This window comes from Rattus norvegicus, chromosome 2 (genome assembly GCF_036323735.1).
Source record: "Rattus norvegicus strain BN/NHsdMcwi chromosome 2, GRCr8, whole genome shotgun sequence".
Classification (NCBI taxonomy): Eukaryota; Metazoa; Chordata; class Mammalia; order Rodentia; family Muridae; genus Rattus; species Rattus norvegicus.
The window spans coordinates 194,177,738-194,199,515 of record NC_086020.1 but is presented as its reverse complement, the minus strand read 5'-3'; the positions used below and the strand labels follow the sequence as shown (position 1 = coordinate 194,199,515).

The window sequence follows — 21,778 nt, the reverse complement described above, 5'->3', positions numbered from 1 at the left end:
ATCATGTGGGTACCAAGATCCGAACCCAGGTCCCCTGCAAAAGCCACAAGTGCTCCTAACTGCTGAGCCATCTCTCTAGTTCCCTAAACTGTACTTTTATGCACTTATCCACCACACATACACACAAGATCCATTACAAAGTTAACACTAGAAGAACCTGATGTCCTTTCACATTCTTCTCCTCCATCAGGAGTATCCACCTTCTGTTTTCCTCTCTGCGTGTTACACTGTATCTGCATTGTCTGCCAGATTTTACACATGGCCATGTATATATTTTAGGCTAGTACGCACAAAGGATAGAAAACAGGCAGGGTTTTTTCTTTCTGAGATTGTGTAACCTTATTTAATATTGTACACTCTATGTCCACCCATTTTCCTCCAGATTTTGCAATTTCACTGTTCTAAAGCTCGATGGTATTCATTTTACATGTGGGACAGACTTTCATTCTCTATCCATCTGTTGTAGACAAGCTGGCTTGTTCCACTTCTTTGCCGCAGTGACTAAAGCAGCAATAAAGTGAGGTGTCAGGATCGCTGTGGTAGTGAATGGGGTTCTCTGGGTGTGTGCCCAGGAGTGAAATAACTGGGTCATATGGTAGTTCTATTTTTAATTTTTTGAGGAACTTTCAAACCTATTTCTATAAAAACCCTTTATATAGGCAGAAATAAATAATTCTGACAATAGAAGGGGAAAAATAAATACTTCCAGATCAAAAGTGGCACCTACTATTAATGTTTTGCAGGTTTTCAGTCATTCTTGTATTTCCCCTGGGTCACAGTAACAGCCAGACCATGCTACTGACATGAAAAACTGGATTTTTAGTTTAACCAAAAGTTAAGTCTTTTAGTTTTGTAAAATGAGGAAAGCTAAGCTGAACAGCCTGTATGTAAACCACCAGGTCAAATGTCCTCAAGAGTTGGTTCCATGTCCACACAGTATTAATGACAAAAGCTACAGAGCGGTATTGACACTTACTCTGATGTTGAATCCTAGAAGATCGCTTATAACCCCAGAGACAGCAGAAAGGATGACTACTCTTGTGATGTTGTAGATTAAGGGGTTCATGGTCAGTCCGTAGAGTCTAAATGGTGTGTCCAGCTCCTACAGGACAAAAGGACTAAAGTGACCTACAGCTTCCCAACAGTCAGCATTGCACCATGCAGGTTTTTGAGGATGCTGCTTATGGCTCTCCCTTAATATCCCAGAGCTACTTTCAAAGAAATCTGTGAGAGATCCACCAACCTTTCCAAGGCCTAACCTTGTCTTTAATCCTAGCAGCTGGGGGTCAGAGACAGGCAGGTCTCTGTGAGTTCAAGTCCACTCTGGCCTACACAATGAATGTGTACGTAGTTATACTCCCCCCACCCAAAAAAAGTAAAAGAGATGAGTAATCATCAGACCCTACATTATAAAACTGAAAATTCTTTCCCACTAATCCAAAACCATCATGCCAGTGTTCAGAACCTATACTGCCTAGCACTGGTCGGATATCTTTTCTAAGTAATAAAACATGGATTTAATGACTTAATTCAAAACAAACTTAATTTACTTCATCTATCTTGCATAAAAATATTGGCCTACCAGCAGCCAGAGCCGAGGCCCTGTACACAGAGACGCACTGGCCTTTTGGCTTCGTAGATGAATATCTGGTACAAAGGCCTAGCAGCCAGAGATAAAAAGGCTGAAGGCCTTGGGCTCGGCATGATAGGCAGCCTTCTGGAGACTTCCAGAGCCTCAGGGACCTCCAGCCTAAGCAACTACAATGAGTGAGACAAGCAGCAGCTTCTCAGGCCCAGTAGCACTAGGATATCAGTGCCGCTGGGAACAGGCCTGAAGACACCAATGACAGGAGGCAATCATGGGGTACAGGGAATGTAAGGCTTGAACATCTGTACCTCCAGCATCATCCCTGACCTGAGATGTGTGGGCATGACACAAATGTCAGGAAGCCTGGCTGTGCTGACGGTCCCCTCAGCAGGTCTAAGCACTAACATCCAGACAAAACCCTGTCCATGGGCCATCAGAGGTCTGCTTTTCCTTGGTTAAACTGGACATCCTCAAGAATAAGCCAGTGATCTTCCAGCCTCCTCCAGAAGAAACAAGGTCTCTTTCTGACTAGGCAGCCCAACATGGTAATGGAAGCCACTCTCCCTACCTTGTTCCTGGAAGCTTCTGACAGTTCTGGCCATGACTTCCTTCATCCTCTAAGGACTATGGAACTCACCCTGGAGAGGGCGGTGAGGCCGCTTACCTTTAACAACTTGGTGGACAACTTCAGTACATTGTTTACCAGGGTGAGCTGTTCTTTCTTATTTGGCTTTTTTTCCATTTTAAGATATAAATTAATCTAAGATAAAGAAAAGAGAGTAAGGTAAATTTTACAGAAAAAAAAAAAAAAAACAACAAACCCCACATTGTGTAAAAGCTGGCAGAGTTCGAGGGTCATCTTCTGGAGTAAACTGTGTCCAGGATCTATGGCCTCAGCAGCTATGGGGCATGACCTCCTCCCCCACTGTTTACATCTTTGGTAAAGAAAAGCTACTTAGAGAAAATAAAACAATCACTGAAATAACAATTTATCAAAATAATAAAAAAAAAATTCTAGTTGTAACAATCAGCATACTAATTCCTGGAATTAAAACACTTTGTCTCACTGTTACCACTCTCCCCCAAGTAATGTTCAAGAAGCATTTAGGTATAAAGAAAAAAGATAGCTATTTAAATTATTAATTCCTTCTTTTTCTCCATGGGAACAATTATCCACTATGACTTTAAGGCCAAAAAGTAATAAAACATAAAAACAAATTATCCCAAGTGTGTTTACTTAATGTTTATGGAAAACTTGAACTTAAAATTAACATAGAAAATGCATTATTATCACTCCATATTCACAAGAAACCTCTGTCAATCTTAGTATGTATTTACATGTTCCCTTATTAACAAAAACAAAAAACCAAAAAAGCTCTATAGTATAACAATGTACTTTCAGCCCATTAGCAAGCCATTCTCCAGGCCTAGGCAGAAGATGGTGTTACACACATTTTAGGTAGAGTAAAAAAGATAATTACACTCATTTTAGAGAAAGTAAAAAGGATAATTACAGAATGGCAAAAGATGTGAGTCATAGTTACGACTCAGCCCATCCTCAACATCAACACTACATACAGCCAAGTTGATGCAATCCTCGGTACCTGTTCAGTAAGCAGGATGGAAACATTGCTATATTTCTTGTTGGTTTCTGAGCCCAGTGAGGCCAGGCGAAGCAAGAAAAGCAGCAGTGCTGTTTCCCAGATCAAGAACTCCCAGTTGTAAGCATCATTCAGGAATGTCTTGTGACCCTGAAGAACCTATCAAAGGACCAGGAAAAGTTCATTAGCTGTCTTTTTTTTAATTAATCATTTTATTCATTTACATTTCAAATGATATCCCCCTTCCCGGTTACCTACCTCTCCACACTCCCCCTCTCTTCTCCCCCACCCCTTGCCTCTATGAAGGTGCTCCTCCACCCACTCTCAATGCACTTTCAATAGTTATATTAATATCACTGAATTATTCCTGTGTCAATTTTAAAACATTACCAGCAATCTACAGTTTCCTCAAAGGAGAGGAGTTAAATGTTCATAAGGTATTATTTACTTACTTAGCTATTATGTATTTCTCCAAGTTACCTACATTTTTTTTCTGTTCATAAAAGACTGCAGGGGTCTCCAAGGAGCAAGGTAAGAAACAAGGAATTCCACTCCCTGAGTCACCAGTGTTCCCAGGCACAAGGTGAGCACTGCTGCTCTAACTTCGCCTGTCTAACTGCTGCTCTAACTTCGCCTGTCTAAGACCTCGGGCCAGTCTGAGTAGAGACCTGAAGGCCTGACTTTTTTAGGATTCAGATAAGAGCATAGGAACACGTCTGCACTGAAGGCCTACTGTGTGTCTTAAGGATTTACTTTAAAACTTACTGACTTTTTTTTAAGAAAGCCCAAGAAAGTTAGGATATTTCTTGAAAAACTATATAAGAACTCTTGAGAAAGCCAAGTGCAGATCTTGTAAGATGCAGGAAGTGGCCAAGCAGCTGCCCCTCTTTCCTTCCCTCCTGACTAACGCTGTGGCCCACAGGACCTTGTGAGCTTCCACTAATGCCAGCCTTGGTTTGAAATGATACCCTTGGCTGCAATGACCCTTCTTCTCCAAAACCTGTCACCAATATCTCAGCTTCTTGACCACGATTTCTGAAAGAGCAAAGCTCTTTAGCTTAGTCTGGGTAGGGGTCACTGTGGTCAAGTAGCTAGAACCAGGATGGAACCAACTGGCAGCAGGCTACTGAGCCCCTTGGAAAGACACTCCTTACACAATCACAGCAGGATCACAGCCTACAAAACAAAACCACTCTGACTCTTAAGCCAGAGAAAACAGTTATTTTTTCTTTTTCATAAAGCATCAGTGAGACCAACAACAACTTCACAAGGTAAAATATGGAAATCCAAAGACAACAGAGCTCTGTGTAGAGGCACAGGCCTATGATCAAAGGCAGGTAGATCTCTGTAAATTCAGGACCAGCTTAACCTGCAGGGGGAGTTTCAAACCAGCAAGGACTAAATAATGAGATCTCAAAGAAAAGAAATGGGTAACAGAATCCTGGAAGTCCTGAAAAGGAAACACAAACAGCTAGCAGGCGACCTAGGGGTCTATTACCAACGAACGATAGCCTTCAAAGGTAAGTGAGCTGGAAGTGGGACACCCATCTATAATCCCAGCACTCAGGGAGTAGAGGCCGGAGGATCAGAAGTTCATGATCATCCCTGCCTACATAGTGAACTGGACTACATGAGACCCTGGCTAAAAATCTAAAAGAAAAGGAGACATTTCAAATGAGCAAACTGGGAAAGAACTCATCTACAACACAGTGGCACTGACTGAGCACTAAAAAGATGTGACTCAGGGAGGGCAGGGACTGTCCCGGGGACAGACAGGGAGCAACAGGTGTGTCTAAGAAATAGCTGGCTATATGACGTAATAGTACATCTGGGGTCTTAAATATGTTTACACTTGAAATAACAGATAATGACACAAAGGAACATGTAAATGGAATAAAGTGTGCTAAGATTTTGTAGTGGTTGAGAGTCCTGGGTGCTCTTTTAGAAGACAGGGATTCAATTCATAGCACCACAGAGCAGCTCACCACTGTCTGTAATTCCAGTTTCAAGGGATCGAATGCCCTCTCTGGGACTCCAGAAGTGATACACAAACACTCATATACGTAAAATAGATCTTTTTTTCAAAGTCCTGTCATTACCAAGGAAGCTATAAATTAGACTATACTAATTTCATTAGACTTTACACTTAGCTCATTTCTGAGGTCATCACTCAGACAATATTAACAAATGTATAAGTAAACAGAAGACCAATTAGAATATTAATAAAAATGAAAGACAGAAAAGAAAAATACATGAGTCAAACAGGAAGCTACAGTATTTGTAGTTATGGTAATTATTATACATTTAAATAAGTGAGGCACTCCAAAACTAAGACTATGAGGTTAGATAAGAAACAGGTAACCAGGGGCTCGCAAGATGGCAAAACTTGGCAACAAGCAACTTCACAATCGTGATGGTTATGTGTACTTCCATCAGGAGCAAAAGGCAACCCGCACTGATCATGTGACTTGTGCAATGTAATTACATAACCCGAGAACACTGGTGTCAACAACAGCAAACACAATCCAAATTGCTAATGGCAAATTTAATAAAACTGGGCAATGCCTCTACCTGTCTCGAAGGACTGAAAACAGTCAAGTCTGTTCTCTGACTGCTACACTTAACACCCAGCTGGGAAGATGTGTGAGGAGCATGTAACTTCTTTTTTGTTGTTATTTTTTTTGAGACAGGGTTTCTCTGTGCAGCCCTGGCTGTCCTGGAACTCACTTTGTAGACCAGGCTGGCATCAAACTTGCCTCCTGTGCCTCCCAGCTGCTGGGATTAAAGGCATGTGCCACCATGTCCAGCAAGCCTGTAACTTCTAACAATAAGGAAGAATAAAAGTGCTTTTAAAAGAAGATAAAGGGGGCTACCAGCAGGACACAGCCTTCAAGAGGGTCCACATCAGTCAAATGTGGAACAAAACAATCAAAACAATCAGATAACAGAGTATCCTCCACTAGGTAAACAGATGAACAGGAAGTGAATAAGAAAGTTCTCCCCAAGGATGAGCGCTAACAATGCTGAAGAAAGGATGTGTGTGAATCCCTAATTACAATAATCAGACTGTCACGGCTTTACAGTCAAAAACCGCCATCTTAACTAATTTTGAACATCTAAGAATTTTCAAGGACATCAACATTCCCACTTCAAAAAGATAACATATATAACAGGTATCTAAAATAGTAAAAGGAATGAAGACACATTTAAAACACGCTTGAGCACACAGCAGCCTGCTATAAAACCAAGTGGACACTTCCATTAACACAGATAGGAAACTTTACCTGTGCACAACAAATGAAAGCTATTGAAAGTGTCAGCAAGAAGACGGAGGACACGACCACATCCACTGAGCGCTGTGGACCCCGTCTCTGTGGAGGAAGACATGTTGATGTTTTAGGACATGGTCAGTCAGTAGTTTTACACCATTAGCTGTGAGTTTTGTACATTCATGTGAAAAACACCTGTGTGAGAAATCTCTGACACAGCATTTTAACAGTTTAGGTACCAATCTAAAACACTAACAGCAATATTTTTCAAATTAAGAGGTTGATTCACTGCCGTATTTTCAGCTAGGATCTTTCCCAGTCAGAAAAGCATGCGGTCCATAGCTCTGTCCTAGGCAAACGGTCTTCTTTCCTCTCCCTTTATGCATTTACAGCTATTATCTTTGCAGTGCACCACGTCTCACATGGCATCCAACCAGCCTGTTCAGCTACCGAATCATTTTCCAGTGACCAGAAATCCCTGCCTACTTAGAAACTGTGGCAAGAATCATCAACATATATATTTTCCATAGCCCTACAAATATATCATAGTTAATCAAAACAGCTCACCTTTAGATAGGAGCGCAGTGATAACCATATTTTAATGTTCTCCACCTTTTTAAGTCTGAAATGAGGTATTTCATATTTCCTGGCTTTCCTGGCAGAAGTAATATGGCTGAAGAGTTTTGCAAATAAAAATCTCTAAAGGAAATTAAAAACATCACAAAATAAAATGTGTATCTGTCCAGGTACACGCTCAATAGCCGTCAGCAGTATCCCTGGGATGTTTAAAGTTAAACAAAATCAAAGTCGGATCCACCGGCTCCTCAGAGTAGCGGTGCTCACTTCAAAGCCCACCCCACAGTGAAGCACTTCATCCACATGGCACATCCTCAATGCATGCAAGGAACTTTCTTTGGAACTTTTAATGAACCCTCAACTGTGATTCACAACCTCTACGTTATACATAATTCTGGCTGACTCTAGAATTAAATTTCCATTCCTTGTTGCACATCCCCAACATAGTAAATTCTCAATCCATAACTCACCAGTCTTACATCCATTTCTTTACTTGGCCTTTTTTTTTTTTTTTTTTTACAAAAACATGATGACCTTGCCACTGTATATGCTACAGATAAAATACACTGGTCATCAGTCAGCTACCCACACTCAAACTCAGACGTACAACCTTACGGAGTCGTTTAGAAAACATAAAAACAGAAAGACTTGAGGAGAAGAAGAGAGGGTTCTGCAGGAGTGGAAGGACAGTTGGGGGGGGGGGGGCGTACGGACAGGTGAATTGACCAAAATAATACATATATGAAATTGCCAAAGAACAGGAAGAATATTTAAACAGTTTTAAAGATTTCAGATTATAATGTGTTTTTCAAATAGTCAGCCACATGAACATTAAATGCACAAGTCTCAAAGTCAAAGGAACAAAACAATTAAATGGAGTGGCAAAGGGATACAGAGGTAACAAATGTTGCCTATCCACTCACCTGCTTATATGTTCTCTCTGCCACACACATCATGAAAAAAAATATCCACGTAAGACACAATCTTTCAAAAAAATTAATTATAGACAAAATAACAACAGGTGTGACGGGAGGCGCACCACAGAAAAGGGTCAGGACCTCCTCTGCTGAAATGGACTTTAGTTGGTCAAAGCTCTTCTCTCGGAAGAGTCGATATAAAAACGGGAAAAGCGCTAAGCCAATGGTGACTGCATTCCCCAGCATCTGATAGCCAACACCTTGCTCATATGCATTCACCTGCAATCCAATTTCAAATCTCCATTAGTACTACACAGGAAAAGGGAATTACAAAAAGTATTTATCAAATACCATTTAGAATATTAAAGATGGGGGTTGGGGATTTAGCTCAGTGGTAGAACGCTTGCCTAGCAAGCGCAAAGCCCTGGGTTCGGTCCCCAGCTCCAAAAAAAAAAAGGAAAAAAAAAAAAGATGCTTGCTTAGAATATTAAAGATGAATCTTAAAACAAATACAAATAGAGAAAGATGAGGCTTGGCATTAGGGCTAAGCATGTGGGAGCCCTGGTTTCAATCACAGAGGACCATGTGAGCAGACTTATGACTCGCTACACACTAGGATTCAGTCTAAGGAATGGCTGCAGGGCAAACCTGAGCATCTGATGATACAAAGTGTAAAGTGAAGTTACAAGTTTAGTTAGGGTTAATATTACTTGGTGTACCAATACTTGTAATATTACTTGGAAACACCAAGACCCAAAGCAACATGGGGAAGAGAAGATTTACTGCAGCTTACACTTCTAAGTAACAGTTTATCACTGAGGGAAGTCAAGTCAGGAACTCAAACAAGACAGGAACCTGGAACTGACGCAGAGGCCATGGAGGAGTGCTGCTTACTAGCTTGTTCCTTATGGCTTACTCAGCATGTGTTGTTACAGAACCCAGGACCACCAGCAAATGGCCCCACCCACAAGGGGCTGGACTCTACCCATCAATCACTAAGAAAACACCCTACAGGCTTGCCTGTAGCCTGACTTCAAGGAGACATTTTCTCAATTGCGGGTCCCTCCTCTCAAATGTCTTTAGTCTGTGTCAAGTTGATGTAAAACTAGCCATTGCACAAGTCTTCATTGATAAAGAGGTCCTCACAGACAGTCGTTCGTCCTTGAGGTCAGCAGCACACTCTTACCCTGCTCATGATGATGCCGCTTATCTCTAACACAGACATATCCATCTTTTTGCACTCGTTTCCTTCCCAGATTATCGCACTAACTCGCTCAGAGGCAGGACTTGAATTCTGAAGCCAGAATAAATGGTTCTAGGAAGAAAAGAAAGATATAAAACTGTTCCCATCCACTCCATCTTTCCTTAGTTCTCTCCTTCTGTCCTGGGCCCAGACTCCAGTGTTCAGTTTAATCATATGTTTGTTCTCTATCTCAAAGCCCATCACCTGAGAACCATTTGTGTGGAGGTCTAATCTGGAGAGCTAGGATATTCAAGGTCATTGCCTCTCTGAAGGTACATGGCGTGCTGGCACGGTATTAAGGAAAGGACCTCTAGAACCACAGACCACAGCGGGAGTAACAGGAAGTGAGGGAGAAAGAGGCCCTAAAGCCTTAGAGGCTACATAAACAATTGGGGTGTTTTGGGGCTTTAAGGTCATGGAAAAGCATAGATGATCCAAAGCCAGAACTGACAGTCACCATGACAACAGCCCCCAAACTCCTCTGCTGAGCCTGTCTTACTGACAAGCATCACCTCAGGTGCCTTTTCTCCAAGTGATCCTTACCATACCTTGAGCTGATTTAGCTCTGAAATCAGAGATTGTATCATCAATATCATTGTGTCCACAAACTAAAGTGACGGTTCTAGAACAGGAACATATGGTAGGTAGCTTCTGGAAAGGGAGTACTTCTTTTTCTACCATGTAAAGATGCCAAGCATTTATTGATTTCACTGACATCAATGAAATCAATACATTTATTGATTTTACTATATCCAGCAAATACTTATGAAATGCCTGCTGCTGAACATGCTTGAAGAATAGGAGTGCATGCCTGTAGTCTTAGTATTCTGGAGGCTAAGGCAGGAGACTAGCAAAGTTTGAGATCAAACTGGGCTATATAGCAAATGTCAGGCTAACCTGAGCTACAGGGCAAAAGGATACATGGCTTTGCTATCTATGAGCTTAGAGACTACTGAAGGAAACATAATTAAAGTCACTGGATAGCATGCTGAGAAAAGAAGAGTGCTTGAGGAGTCACAGGAAAGGATTCCAAATTAACCCAGCACTCCAGCTGAGACCTTCCTGGAAGAATAAAAAAGATTAAGCCTAAAACAAAGGTCCAGAGGCACACATAGGCTGCACTTCCAAAAGCAGCAGGGCAGAGCAGTGGCTAAACAAGAGACATAGGCAGCAAGCAGGTAAGGAATGACGAGAGGAAACTGTTAGAGCAAACAGAACCAAATGGCTTCTCTCAGCAGCACCAACATTAACCCCAAACCATGTCTTCACAGGGAGATTGGTCAAAAAACCTACCCACTGCTATTGGCAAGGTGGTTTGGAAACAGACAAAAGAATAAAAACTAAAGATTATTAGCCACCCAAAAGACTGCCATGAGAACCAACTGCCAACCCTCTCCCCACCATCACTGGGGACACAAGTGCCAGCCTCAGCAGAGGTGCACTGGCCCTGAGGAGGCGTACTCTTGTCATGCGTCATACGAGCCTCTTCACAGTATTCCTAAAACTGCTTTAGCACGTAACATGATTTCTAAAAAATGCTACAGATGTAGAATAGGTCATATACCTTCTAAGGAATCTGTGATTGCAGACTAAAACAAACCTGAGGTCAGTATCACTTGATTTGTACTTACCAGAGACACAAGCAATGTCATTTCTGCATAATTTTTAGGAAATATGAAGTTCAAGAAATCATAAAACAATATCAATCTAACAATGCCACCCGGAGAAAAGAAAAAGTAAAGATTTTAAGGAAAATGAGTAAAGTATTAAGGAGAGAATTCATGTCAAGACAACTGCTGAGTATTTGCAAGTTCTCCTCTCTTACAAGCTATGCTCAATTCCCGCATCCTTAAACTAGGTACTAACAGTACACTTATAAGATTGCTGCCAAGTTAAATAACATGGTACCGTGGCTGACAAATGCTACATTTAGAATAAGTATCAACTATCTGGGTTAGTTCTGTTCATGTTGCCATGGTAAAACACTGAGGAAAACCAACTTGGGAAGTAAAGGTTTATCTCATGTTAAAACTCCCAAGTCACAGTCTTATCACTGAGTAAAGTTAGGACAGGAACTCAAGGCAAGAACTGAAACAGAACCACAGAGGAATGCTGCCTGCTGGCTTGCTCAGTACCTTTCTTTTATAGCTCAGGTCTACCTGCCTAAGCATGGCACAGCTCACAGTACCCTTTAACATCAAGGATCAATCAAGAGAAAATGTCCCACAGACATGCCCACAGGCCAATCTGATCAAGGCAATTCCTCAATTAGAAGGTCCCTCCTCTGGGGGACTATAATTTTTGTCAAGTTGGCAAACACTAACTAGCACACCATTTTAATCATTGTCCTCATATACCTGCTGAAAAACGTCTTCTTTGGGGTCACGTTTGGTCCCTGAATGAAGGGTATTTACATGAGCCCCCTCACTGTCACTGGTGACAGATGACCGGCACTCTGGGCCATGGAGAAGGTCATCCCATAACATATCCTCCGTCTCTGAGTCATGTCGGGTGCTTTCTGAGTCTCTTCTTGACAAGTTAAGGCTCCGAGAGCCACCGCTCATACCAGACCTAGAACCCTTTAAAGTAAAACAAAAAGGAGAAAGTACATAACAGTTATACATAAAACACAGAACAAAGTCTTCATGGTAATTGCTGGCAAGATTTCATAAGTTGATCATCATGTATTTGTTAATTCCCAAGGTTTCATACAATAAACATGATAATGCATGTTTAAATGTTTAAATGCATTTCAGTGTTTAAATGTCGAACTCCAATGACCCTGATATGATGACTAATCTTGGCTGTCAGGTTGATTTACATGTAGAATCAACTAAAACCCATGCTGCTGGACACTCCAGTATTTAAAGCTGGAAGACCCACCCTAAACCTGGGCCACGCTATCTGATGGCAGCCCAGGTATAGGGACATGAAGAAAAAAAGCTCTGCTTTTTGCCTTTTTACCTTAATTCTCACTATCAAGTCCATTTATCCTGCTGCTGTCGCTGGTCTTAGATCTAACTTCTTCAGGATCCAAACACAAACTGAAGACCAGAAGCCCTCCAACAAGCCTTCAGATCCAGCACCAAAATGGAACTGCTGAGACATCCAGACATGTAGACGGAACAACCGCCAGATTCTCAGCCTTTCTGTCAAGAACAGTCACTGAAGGTCTATTCAAACCCTAGCATGTACGCTAGTCTAACAAATACCCTATATAATTCCCACACACAAACATATATCTACATATACATATATGTATGTGTGCATGTGTGCATGCTATTGGTTCTGTGCCTTTGTAGAAATCTGACTAATACACCTAACAAGCAGGACTTTAAAAAACTCCCTCTAAGACGCTACTACAAAACATTCGACTATTCAGCTTAGGTGTGCTATGTGCTGAGCACCTGACACACCTGAGAATCTGCCCAGGCGGCCTGGCTAAGCCTTTTGAGACACTGTGAGCTTGACAGAAGAGCCAGTTTTGTCCAGGTCCCAGCCAGGACATGTTCATTCACACTGGCCGGATGGCGCTTTTTTTTTTTTTTTTTTCGGGGCTGGGGACCGAACCCAGGACCTTGCGATTCCTGGGTAAGCGCTCTACCACTGAGCCAAATCCCCAACCGGGGCCAGGACATGTTCAAACAAAGATAACCAGTCCCAGAAAAGCAGAGACAGTGCAATACCCCAACAGTACAAACAGAAATATGAAACTTTTCCCATGGCCCCAATTGCCTGGGGATAAAACAAAGGAAAACCACACCACCATGCTCACCTAATTCAAATGTGTTCAGATATGCCCTGCGCCCTTACAATCACTCTTTACTGTTCCTGTCTTTCAGAGGTCCCTCTGCTAAAGTCTGTCTTCAGAAGTATCGACCCCACAAAAGATAAAACTCCATATACCAAATAAGTTTTGTTTTTCTTGTTGTTGTTGTTGGTGGTGGTGGTGGTGGTTTATTTGTTTGTCGTTTGGTTTGTTTTTGGAGACTGGGTTTCTCTTTGTAACCCTGGCTGTCCTGAAACTCACTATGTAGACCAAGCTTGCCTCGAACTTACAGAGATCCAACTGCCTCTCCTGGGATTAAAGGCATGTACCGCCAAGCCCAGCTCTAAGTGAGTAGTAAGTAACCATATCACTTAAGAACCTGGCTGGAGAGATGGCTGAATGACTAAGTGCACTTGTTCTTGCAGAGAGGAAAGAGGCTGGACAGACCCATGTGGTGGCTCCTAACACTAGTTCCAAGGGATCTGATGCTTTCTTATATCTGCAGGCACACAAGTCATACATATGAACAAAATACTCACACACATAAATATTTTTTAAAAATTAAAAACCAACTGAGTAACTCTCATTCTCTCTCCTCTCCCCTCCTCCCTCTCCCTCTGTGTATGTACATGCATGTGTGACCAGAGCTCCACAAATCCAACTGTCTTTGCTTCCCTGTTGCTGATATTACAAGTATGTGCCACCATGACCAGCCTTTTCTTTTTAGCATAGATTCTAGGGATTAAATTCAGGGCTCATGCTTATGAGGCAAGACTCTTACCATACCCAAAGCAATCAGCTTCTGAGCATCATCTATGATACTTTTTTTTTTTTTTTTTTTGGTTCTTTTTTTCGGAGCTGGGGACCGAACCCAGGGCCTTGCGCTTCCTAGGTAAGCGCTCTACCACTGAGCTAAATCCCCAGCCCCGATACTTTTTTTTATAAAGATTTATTTATAAGTGTTTTGCATACACACATGTATATGCAACATATGCAAGCGTGGTGCCCTGAAGGCCACAGAGATCAAATGAGGGCAACAGATCCCTGGATTGGGAGTTTATGAATGGTTGTGAGCTACCATGTGGGTGCTAGGAATCAAACCCAGGTCCTCTGAAAAAGCAGTAAGTGCTCTTAACCACTGAGACATTTATCTAGCCCATTTTGATACTTTGAACATTAGAGAAAAAAAACTAAAAACTCACTTTGATCCTTTCTAGAGGTGAGCAATCATCTCAAATTGAGCAAACAGAACTGAAAGCAAACTATACAAATGTCAGAGAACCAAAAGAATGGAATAGATTAAGCCATTTTACACAAGAAGCCACCTCAAATTCTGCTCTTGCCAAAGGGTGCTTTACCTGGCTGAAGGCTGCTGATTCAAATTCTGATTCAGCCAGACTATCTGAATCCCGAACTATATGACACCACCTTGTCGCGGTTTTCTTTACCTGCCAAAATCAAACCAACAAACAACAGGAAAGCATGTAAATATCTTCTACTACTCAGTATTTTTGGAGTTGCCATCCACGTTTTTATAGACAAAAATGAAAATTACCTGAGAATTTAGGTGCCTTGAAAGTATTGATTTTCTGTTCTTAACTTCACAGCCATTGTCACTTGAGGCCCCTTCCACACTCCTACGCAGTAATATCATCTGGGTCCGTGCTTCACCATCCTCCTCACTTGACAGATCGTCTGAAACGCCATTACCCAAACGCCTATAAGCCTCCTACAAAGAGAACAACAGTATCTCGCAAGGGGCAGCACAAACACTACAGCAAATTGCCCATTTAAAAGTAAAATTCACAGAAAAGTTATCAAGAGATGAAAGGAAATGATATCCAAACTAGCAAATCTACGTATTATTTGATTTAAACATTTTTTTTAAAAATTTCAAAATTAAGAAAACTGTGCACTTGAAACTCAAACTCAGCAGCCCCAACACTGAAGCTCAGGTCAGCTCTGCCCCTGAATCACATCTGCTTACTAGCTATGCAGCCTTGGGCCAATCTATTACCTCTCTTGAGGCTGCTTCCCCATCTAAAAAGTCATGATAAAATAAAGTACCTACCTCACAGGGCTGTTGTAGACAAGGGAGTCAGTTTGTACTTGTAAGGAACTTAAAACACTGCCTGAATGCAGTGATGGCTTAAGGAATGATAGGATACCAGGAGAGTAGGGTAGAGGAGTGGTGGGTCGGGTGATAAATATCTCTAAAGATGTGTGGGGAAGAAATATGGAAACCTTTTATAAGCATCTTAATGTTAACCAAATTTGGTGATATGACTGAGTTCAATGGAGTTAACCTTCATGAGGATGTTCATACACCTCCCAGAAGCCATAGATTCTTATCAAAGAGCTCAGTGCCAGGTTTGACATTCCTCCCTTCAAGTTCTTGGGGGTTGGGGAGATCTTCCCCAAAGATCCCCAAAATAATACATGCTATTGCTACTATTCTTAGTTGCACACTAGAGCTTGATAACTGGACCCTACTACTAAAGAAAAAACAAGCCTTGGAGAAATCAAGCCTGTACTCCTGGAAGTTTATTCCTTGCTGGTTAGCTCATAGTACCAGATGTTAGGTAAGCTTCCAAGAACGAAAAGTCATCAACAGACTTACCTAGCTGTAAGCACCGTGACCTACAATAACAACTGGTCTTATGAGATTTGCCTATTGGTGCAATATGGGCATGTTATGAGAGTAAACCTACTGCTTTCTGATAAAAATTTAAAGCCTATTCCATGGAAGAGAACTCTTTCCTTGTACTATAAACCTGTGGCCAAAATTCCATAGTTGGGGAGGTCATAGGCCCTAGAGATAAACATACAATTGCTATTTTGCTTAGTGGAAACAGTATCAAAATCGCCTTCTAGATATTTATCTTTGTACCCCAGATGAGTGCAGCTGTCAGGCCTCAGCAGAGAAGCTTCTTTTTCCAATGGACACTGTTAATACAGATTCCAAACACGTCAAAGTACAGAGTAAGTATCTATGGAATATACAGTCATAAATGGAGCATCTATATCACACCATCCTCTCCTCGAGGCTCAAGGAACATTGCTAAAGAGAGGGCAGAAAGAGTCTAAGAGCCTTCTGATACGACAAGACCACTACACTGATAACTCACGACAGCTGTGGCACGAGCCAACTCTCCAGCACGTGTGCACGAGAGATTCCCAAGGCCCTAGCCGTAACACTTCTGGCAAATGATGGCTGCTGGGGAAGAAGAGACTGTTTCCTTTAGGTATTGGTCCCTGGTATGTTACCCACATGCCAGTAAACAGCCCTACACCCAGTTTCATACTGGCAGCACCTAAACAGACTCAGTGGGTTACAAAAGATTTGAAGGGAGAGGGAAATGATGAAGATGTTATGAAGCTAGAAGGGAAATATGTGGGGGAGGGGAGGTCCAGTGGATAGGGAGGGAGTTAGATATACTCAAAATACATTGTACACTCACATCAAATCTTCAAAGAATAAATAAAAAATACCATATTTAAAAACAATTTTAAAAATCTAGAAATAAACCTCAACAAGTATTAAATATGTCAGCTCAAGAAGAAAATGTTTCAAAACTACAAAAAAAAGTGTAGTTTTAGACATAGAACAAACCATCTCCAGTGGACTTGGAAGTTCCTCAAACTCTTACTAAACTGACCACTGCCTCTAAAACAAACCAGGTCCCTCCACACTGCTCCGTGTCCTTTCCCACCCACTGTGAAGGCTGCTGAGTAGCAGAATCAGTACTCATCTCAGAGCACAAGCTCTCGTCTGCCTGTAGTATTTCCTTATTCAGAACCACTGGCTTTACTTACTTACGGTTTGTTGACAAACTTACACCTACAGGTATCTAGTTTGTGTCTCTAACACAGTCTCAGAACAGAAAAATTTTACCTAGGACAAAAGAAGATCCTGTTAGGCCCATCTAGATCTTACCCTACGGCACTTTTCTCCATCCGAAACCTTCGCTTTCTCTCTTGCTTGCCACATTCTGATCTCTGGTCGACCCTGTCTCTTCTTAATGATAGGATGGAAACAGCCTGAGTCATTGTCAGTTTCAGTCCCTTTGTTAGATACTAATTTCACCCTTTTAATCCTATTTTTTAAAAAAGAAAAAAAGTTACTAATTACTTTTATTAGAGTAATATTTTACATGAAATCACTTCTATTGAGTACAGTCTATTACTCTAAAAGTTTAGAAAATTTGAAAATTATATTTATTGTTCAGGTCTCTAACTTAGGAATGGTATTCAAGAATAGAATATTCACTCACTCATAAGGATGACTCTCTCTGCTTACCTCTGCAGTGTAATGTCCACTCCTGTCTCACACTGTCATCAATGCTTCACAGTGCCTGCTTTCTTCTATCCACTGTCCTAAACACTAACTATGCTTCAAAGCCCAGACTGTTTTACCCCAGAATGTACTCTGTCTGATAAGCTACATTTCAGCATGCAATAATCCAGAACCAGTTCTTTCCTGAGACTCGCATGCCTATCTGACTAGGATAATCACCTAGGACACAGACCACACAATATCCAGCATAACTCAAACACTTCGCCAAGGAGAATAAAAGCATCTTTAGAACAACATGTAAACATACTTCACCTTCAAATAACAGCTTTACTTTTTAATTCACCATCCTTAATATAGGGGGGGAAAGTGCCTGAGTCATCACACTGGTACTCTCACAACCTGCATAATTACAATGAGTTATACTTTGTCTTTAATCCATCTGTCTATCCTATGGCCCACCAACACCAGGCTCCTTGCCACATCTCATTTCTCATGAGCATCAGCTCTAAGAGCCCCCATTTTTTAAAAATTCTCCTTTCTGTCAAAATGTAAGCTAAGGCCTATAACCGATGGCTTTTTGCCATTGTGGCCTTAAAAGCCATTAAAATCAAATGCAATAAATGTTGAGAATATATTACAAGGTTTTATAGATAACATGAAAGATATATTAGAAAATATACGTAAGTCTTCCTAGAACCCTTAAAAATGAAGCTATAATTATAAGCTCACACCATTTACATTTATAGCCCAATTATGTTACAGACCCTGCAAATCATAACATGAATACAGAATCGAGTAAAAAGTCCAATATAAGACTCCCACCTGTTGCCAAAGAGAGTCCCCCAAAAACCACCAACACTGGGTGCAGAGTCCAGAGTTTCTACTGCTCTGATTTTATCAGGGGAGTTATTTCCATTATCTCGGGTCCCATCACCATTTACAGTTTTTCGTAATTTTCTACAAAAAACATTTCAATAATTATAGATTATTTGGAATAGTATCTCTTCAGAAAATTACGCTAACAGACTATTCTCTGAAATCAAACATACTTAGCTTCATATACCGAGGACAAACGACTATAGGACATTTCTGATTTAAGTTTTTGACAAAACAGATTCAAGATCAAAGCCTTGTGTTATTATTTTGTTCAGCCATTGAAAAAAATGAAACTGCTGTCCAGAACAGGACTAGAAAAGAGTTTCAACGTGTGGCCATGAGCCTCTTCAGATTCCTTCTGCACCAGCCAGGCAGATCACATTCCTCCTCAAGAACACTGGCTGTCTACCCTACAGTACATTTAATCAGGAAACAACCAGGAACAGCACCTAGCATCTTCCACTGACATTCTACTTGGTTAAATGATTGACCTGACTATTTTATAGACGCTGCCTATAAATACCAATGAAACACAGTACAATGACCATTTCCTTAGAAAATTCTAAAGTTATAAGGAATCTCAATTTAAAAGCAATGTTTTATAAATAGCATTGAAAAACAATTGTGTTGAACTTCACTGACCCAAATGCTGCTGTCCTATTTATTATTAGCTGCCTAGGTAAACAAATTAGAAGTCGTCTGAGGAAAGAGAAAACCACTTTTGGGAAATAAACACTGAACCTACTAAGAAAACATCAGCACTCCAAACACCACATACACCACACAATCAACAGAAATTTAACAGAATTAATATCTAAGCAAGTGTACTTTTTACTTGCACTGGGCTTGGGGTTGTTGTTTTTGAGACAAAGTCTTACTATGTAAGTCATATTGACCAGTATTGGCCATACATTGGCCAGATTGGTCTGAAAGCTAAACAACCCACCTGTCCTACCTTCCGATGGGCTAGGATACAGCATGTACTATGAGGCCAGGTCTCAATTACACACTTTTGAAAAAAGGTCAAAATGTCAAAGAGCTCTAACCCTTTGTACAGAAATCCTTTATTCATAGTGAATTTTCACAAATATTACAGTTTTGTTGGTGTTGGTGTTGGTGTTGGTAGTGTTTGGGTTTCTTTTGTTGTTGTTGTTGTCGTCTTGGTTGATTGGTTTTTGGTGAGACAAGGTCTCTTTAATGTATAGTACGGCTATCCTGGAACTCTGTATAGACCAGGCTGGCCTTGAACACACACAGATCTACCTGCCTCTGTCTTCCAAGTGTTGGGATTAAAGGTGTATATCACACTATTTCCCTTTTCTCTTCCACTTTGCCCTGCTCCCTTTCTTTCTTTTCAGAGAATGGTAGAGATGGAACCTAGCTAGGGCCGTGCATGTGCTCATAAGAGGCAAGTGCTCTACAGTGGCCTACACACCCTAGCCAGAGAAGGCTTCTAAAACCATTATTAAAAATACATGCTAAGGGAAAGTAATTATTTTCCTTTTGAACCTCCTGTGCTGAGTTAAAAAAGGGTCACGTGAAACTAAACACTGATAAGTTCTTAGCATCAAGAGAAAGTGAGACGACTGTCATTTCTTAGTCAAATATGCAACAAAAAAGAAAGCACACCACGCTCCAAGTTAAGCTCTCACCTTACCTTCTTCTCCGATTTCCATTGTTTCCTGAGGGCCTTGTTATCTGAGTTGACACGATCTGACAGTGGACAGTTCCCATGAGTAGCATAAGGCACAATGGTCCAAGCACTTCACTCACGCTCACAATAGGCATCATGAGATATAAAACGATCGCTGTAACTGCAGAGGATTGAAAATGCAAAGCAGTTGTGTGCTCCAAAAAAGCACACCCTAGTAACTGCACATGCTTCCACAAGCTTTCATTTCTAAAAGAACTAATAAAAGTAAATAATTTCCTAGAACATTTGACTTCTGGGTAAGTGAAAAATAACCCTACTGGAAACATTTTGCAAACTGGCAGCATGAAAATCCAGACATCCCTAGAGGGCTTCCACCATAGCACAACCAGATGCCACGTACAGCAGACATGGGTGTTTTAAGACTCATTTTAATTTATATGTAAAGAGTCTGTGTGTGTACCATGAACAGTGTCAGATCCTCTGAAGCCAGTTATAGGTTTTCATGAGCTGCCCAGCACTGAGTGCTGGGAAACAAACTCAGGTTCTATGCAAGAACAGCAAATGCTCTTAACTTCTGGGTCATCTGTCCAGCCTCCAAAGAAGATAGTTCTGAACTATTGTTCGACTCAAATGAAAATTATTCCCAAGGCCAGAGAGTATCTGGAAAGCAACTCCTCAAGTTTTGACTCAACTACCATACAGCATTGCTTCTTTTCAATATAAATTATATACAATGTAAGATTTTCAAAAAAATAAAAATGAAAAGTAAGGTGATATCAAAATCATCTATAAAACTTAACTCTCATCTTATATAAACAGTTCTGGTGCAGAAAGGTTAGCACTAACCCAGTGGACCAAGATCCTTGTTGGATAAATCCTCAGCAAATGCTGACGAGGGTTGAATTTCAAAGAGAACCAGTTCCCAACATGATAACAACAGATTATTCATGAACTACATCCCCGATGAATATAGAAATATTCTGTATAAACTCTAGAAAGCAAGCACGTACACATACAAAATGGAGCTGTATTCAGGCATTCTTGTAACTTCTTACCCTCTGTTATTTAACCTCTGTCTGGCAGATCTGTCTCATGATTGCTTTGCTTTGGTTTGCTTGCTGCTTAATTAGGTTTCAGGCCCGCTGTTTGTGTTTCTCCACCCGGTTCACTGTAAGACCTTCTTCAGCACGCTCTTCAGCCACACCTCATACTCTCCCTCTTATTCCTGCATCTTCTTTCTCTCATCCTAACACCACCCTCTTTTTACTTCTTAATCATAACTATTCACAGACTTAACAATTCCTCCCTGCGTCTGGAGGGGAGAGGGAAGAAGTCTTAATGGGAGGAGGTGATAGAATACATGTGATAAGAAAGTGGGGGGAGGGGCTGGGGATTTAGCTCAGTGGTAGAGCGCTTACCTAGGAAGCGCAAGGCCCTGGGTTCGGTCCCCAGCTCCGAAAAAAAGAACCAAAAAAAAAAAAAAAAAGAAAGTGGGGGGAGACAAGCTCTTGTGCAGTAGGGGAGGAGGACTGAGGGAAGGGTAGGAGAAGGGATGTGGTGATGGTGGTTAAACCAAAGACCCTTGTTGGATAAATCCTCAAAGGGTGGCCCCAGACCCAGCCAATAAAGGCAGCAATGACTGGACTCAGTAGGTTTTCAGAACAAAAAGAAGAAAATATGAGGTTGGATGAGCATTTGAAAGGATCCATGGGGAGTTGGAGGGAGATATACAATCAAACCTAACAATATATGTGTACAAAATTCTCAAATTAATAAATTTATATACATAATTTAATAAAGTTATATGTGTGCATGCTCAAGATTTAATGGCATAAAACTAAACATGCTCAACTATCCCATTACTGTTCAGATGGCTTTCATCTATAATACAGAGTAAAATTATATGCTTATAGACAGACCTACCAAAGAATTATTTTAAAACAAATTTATTTTTGACTTAATTTTCTTTTCCTTGTTTTTTGTTTGTT

The 21,778-nt window shown here is 41.0% G+C and overlaps 1 protein-coding gene across 7 annotated transcripts in view; it reads right to left on the bottom strand.

Moving 5' to 3' along the window:
- Phtf1 (putative homeodomain transcription factor 1) overlaps positions 1–21,778 on the bottom strand; it is an 88,583-nt gene that overhangs the window by 50,410 nt on the left and 16,395 nt on the right. For 4 of the 7 annotated variants that reach the window (XM_063281337.1, XM_006233061.5, XM_006233064.5 and 1 more), the window contains 13 exons: positions 19,794–19,950; positions 18,083–18,217; positions 16,901–17,060; positions 14,519–14,692; positions 14,322–14,411; positions 11,552–11,773; positions 9,138–9,266; positions 7,958–8,230; positions 7,026–7,157; positions 6,474–6,560; positions 3,193–3,348; positions 2,253–2,348; positions 977–1,102 (listed from right to left, as the gene is read on the bottom strand). In XM_063281337.1, coding sequence (XP_063137407.1) covers positions 977–1,102; positions 2,253–2,348; positions 3,193–3,348; positions 6,474–6,560; positions 7,026–7,157; positions 7,958–8,230; positions 9,138–9,266; positions 11,552–11,773; positions 14,322–14,411; positions 14,519–14,692; positions 16,901–17,060; positions 18,083–18,217; positions 19,794–19,950 — 1,937 coding nt within the window. Of the gene's footprint in view, positions 1–976; positions 1,103–2,252; positions 2,349–3,192; positions 3,349–6,473; positions 6,561–7,025; positions 7,158–7,957; positions 8,231–9,137; positions 9,267–11,551; positions 11,774–14,321; positions 14,412–14,518; positions 14,693–16,900; positions 17,061–18,082; positions 18,218–19,793; positions 19,951–21,778 lie in introns of those variants that run through there. The other 3 variants (XM_006233065.5, XM_063281338.1, XM_039101778.2) reach the window with 2 other exon arrangements.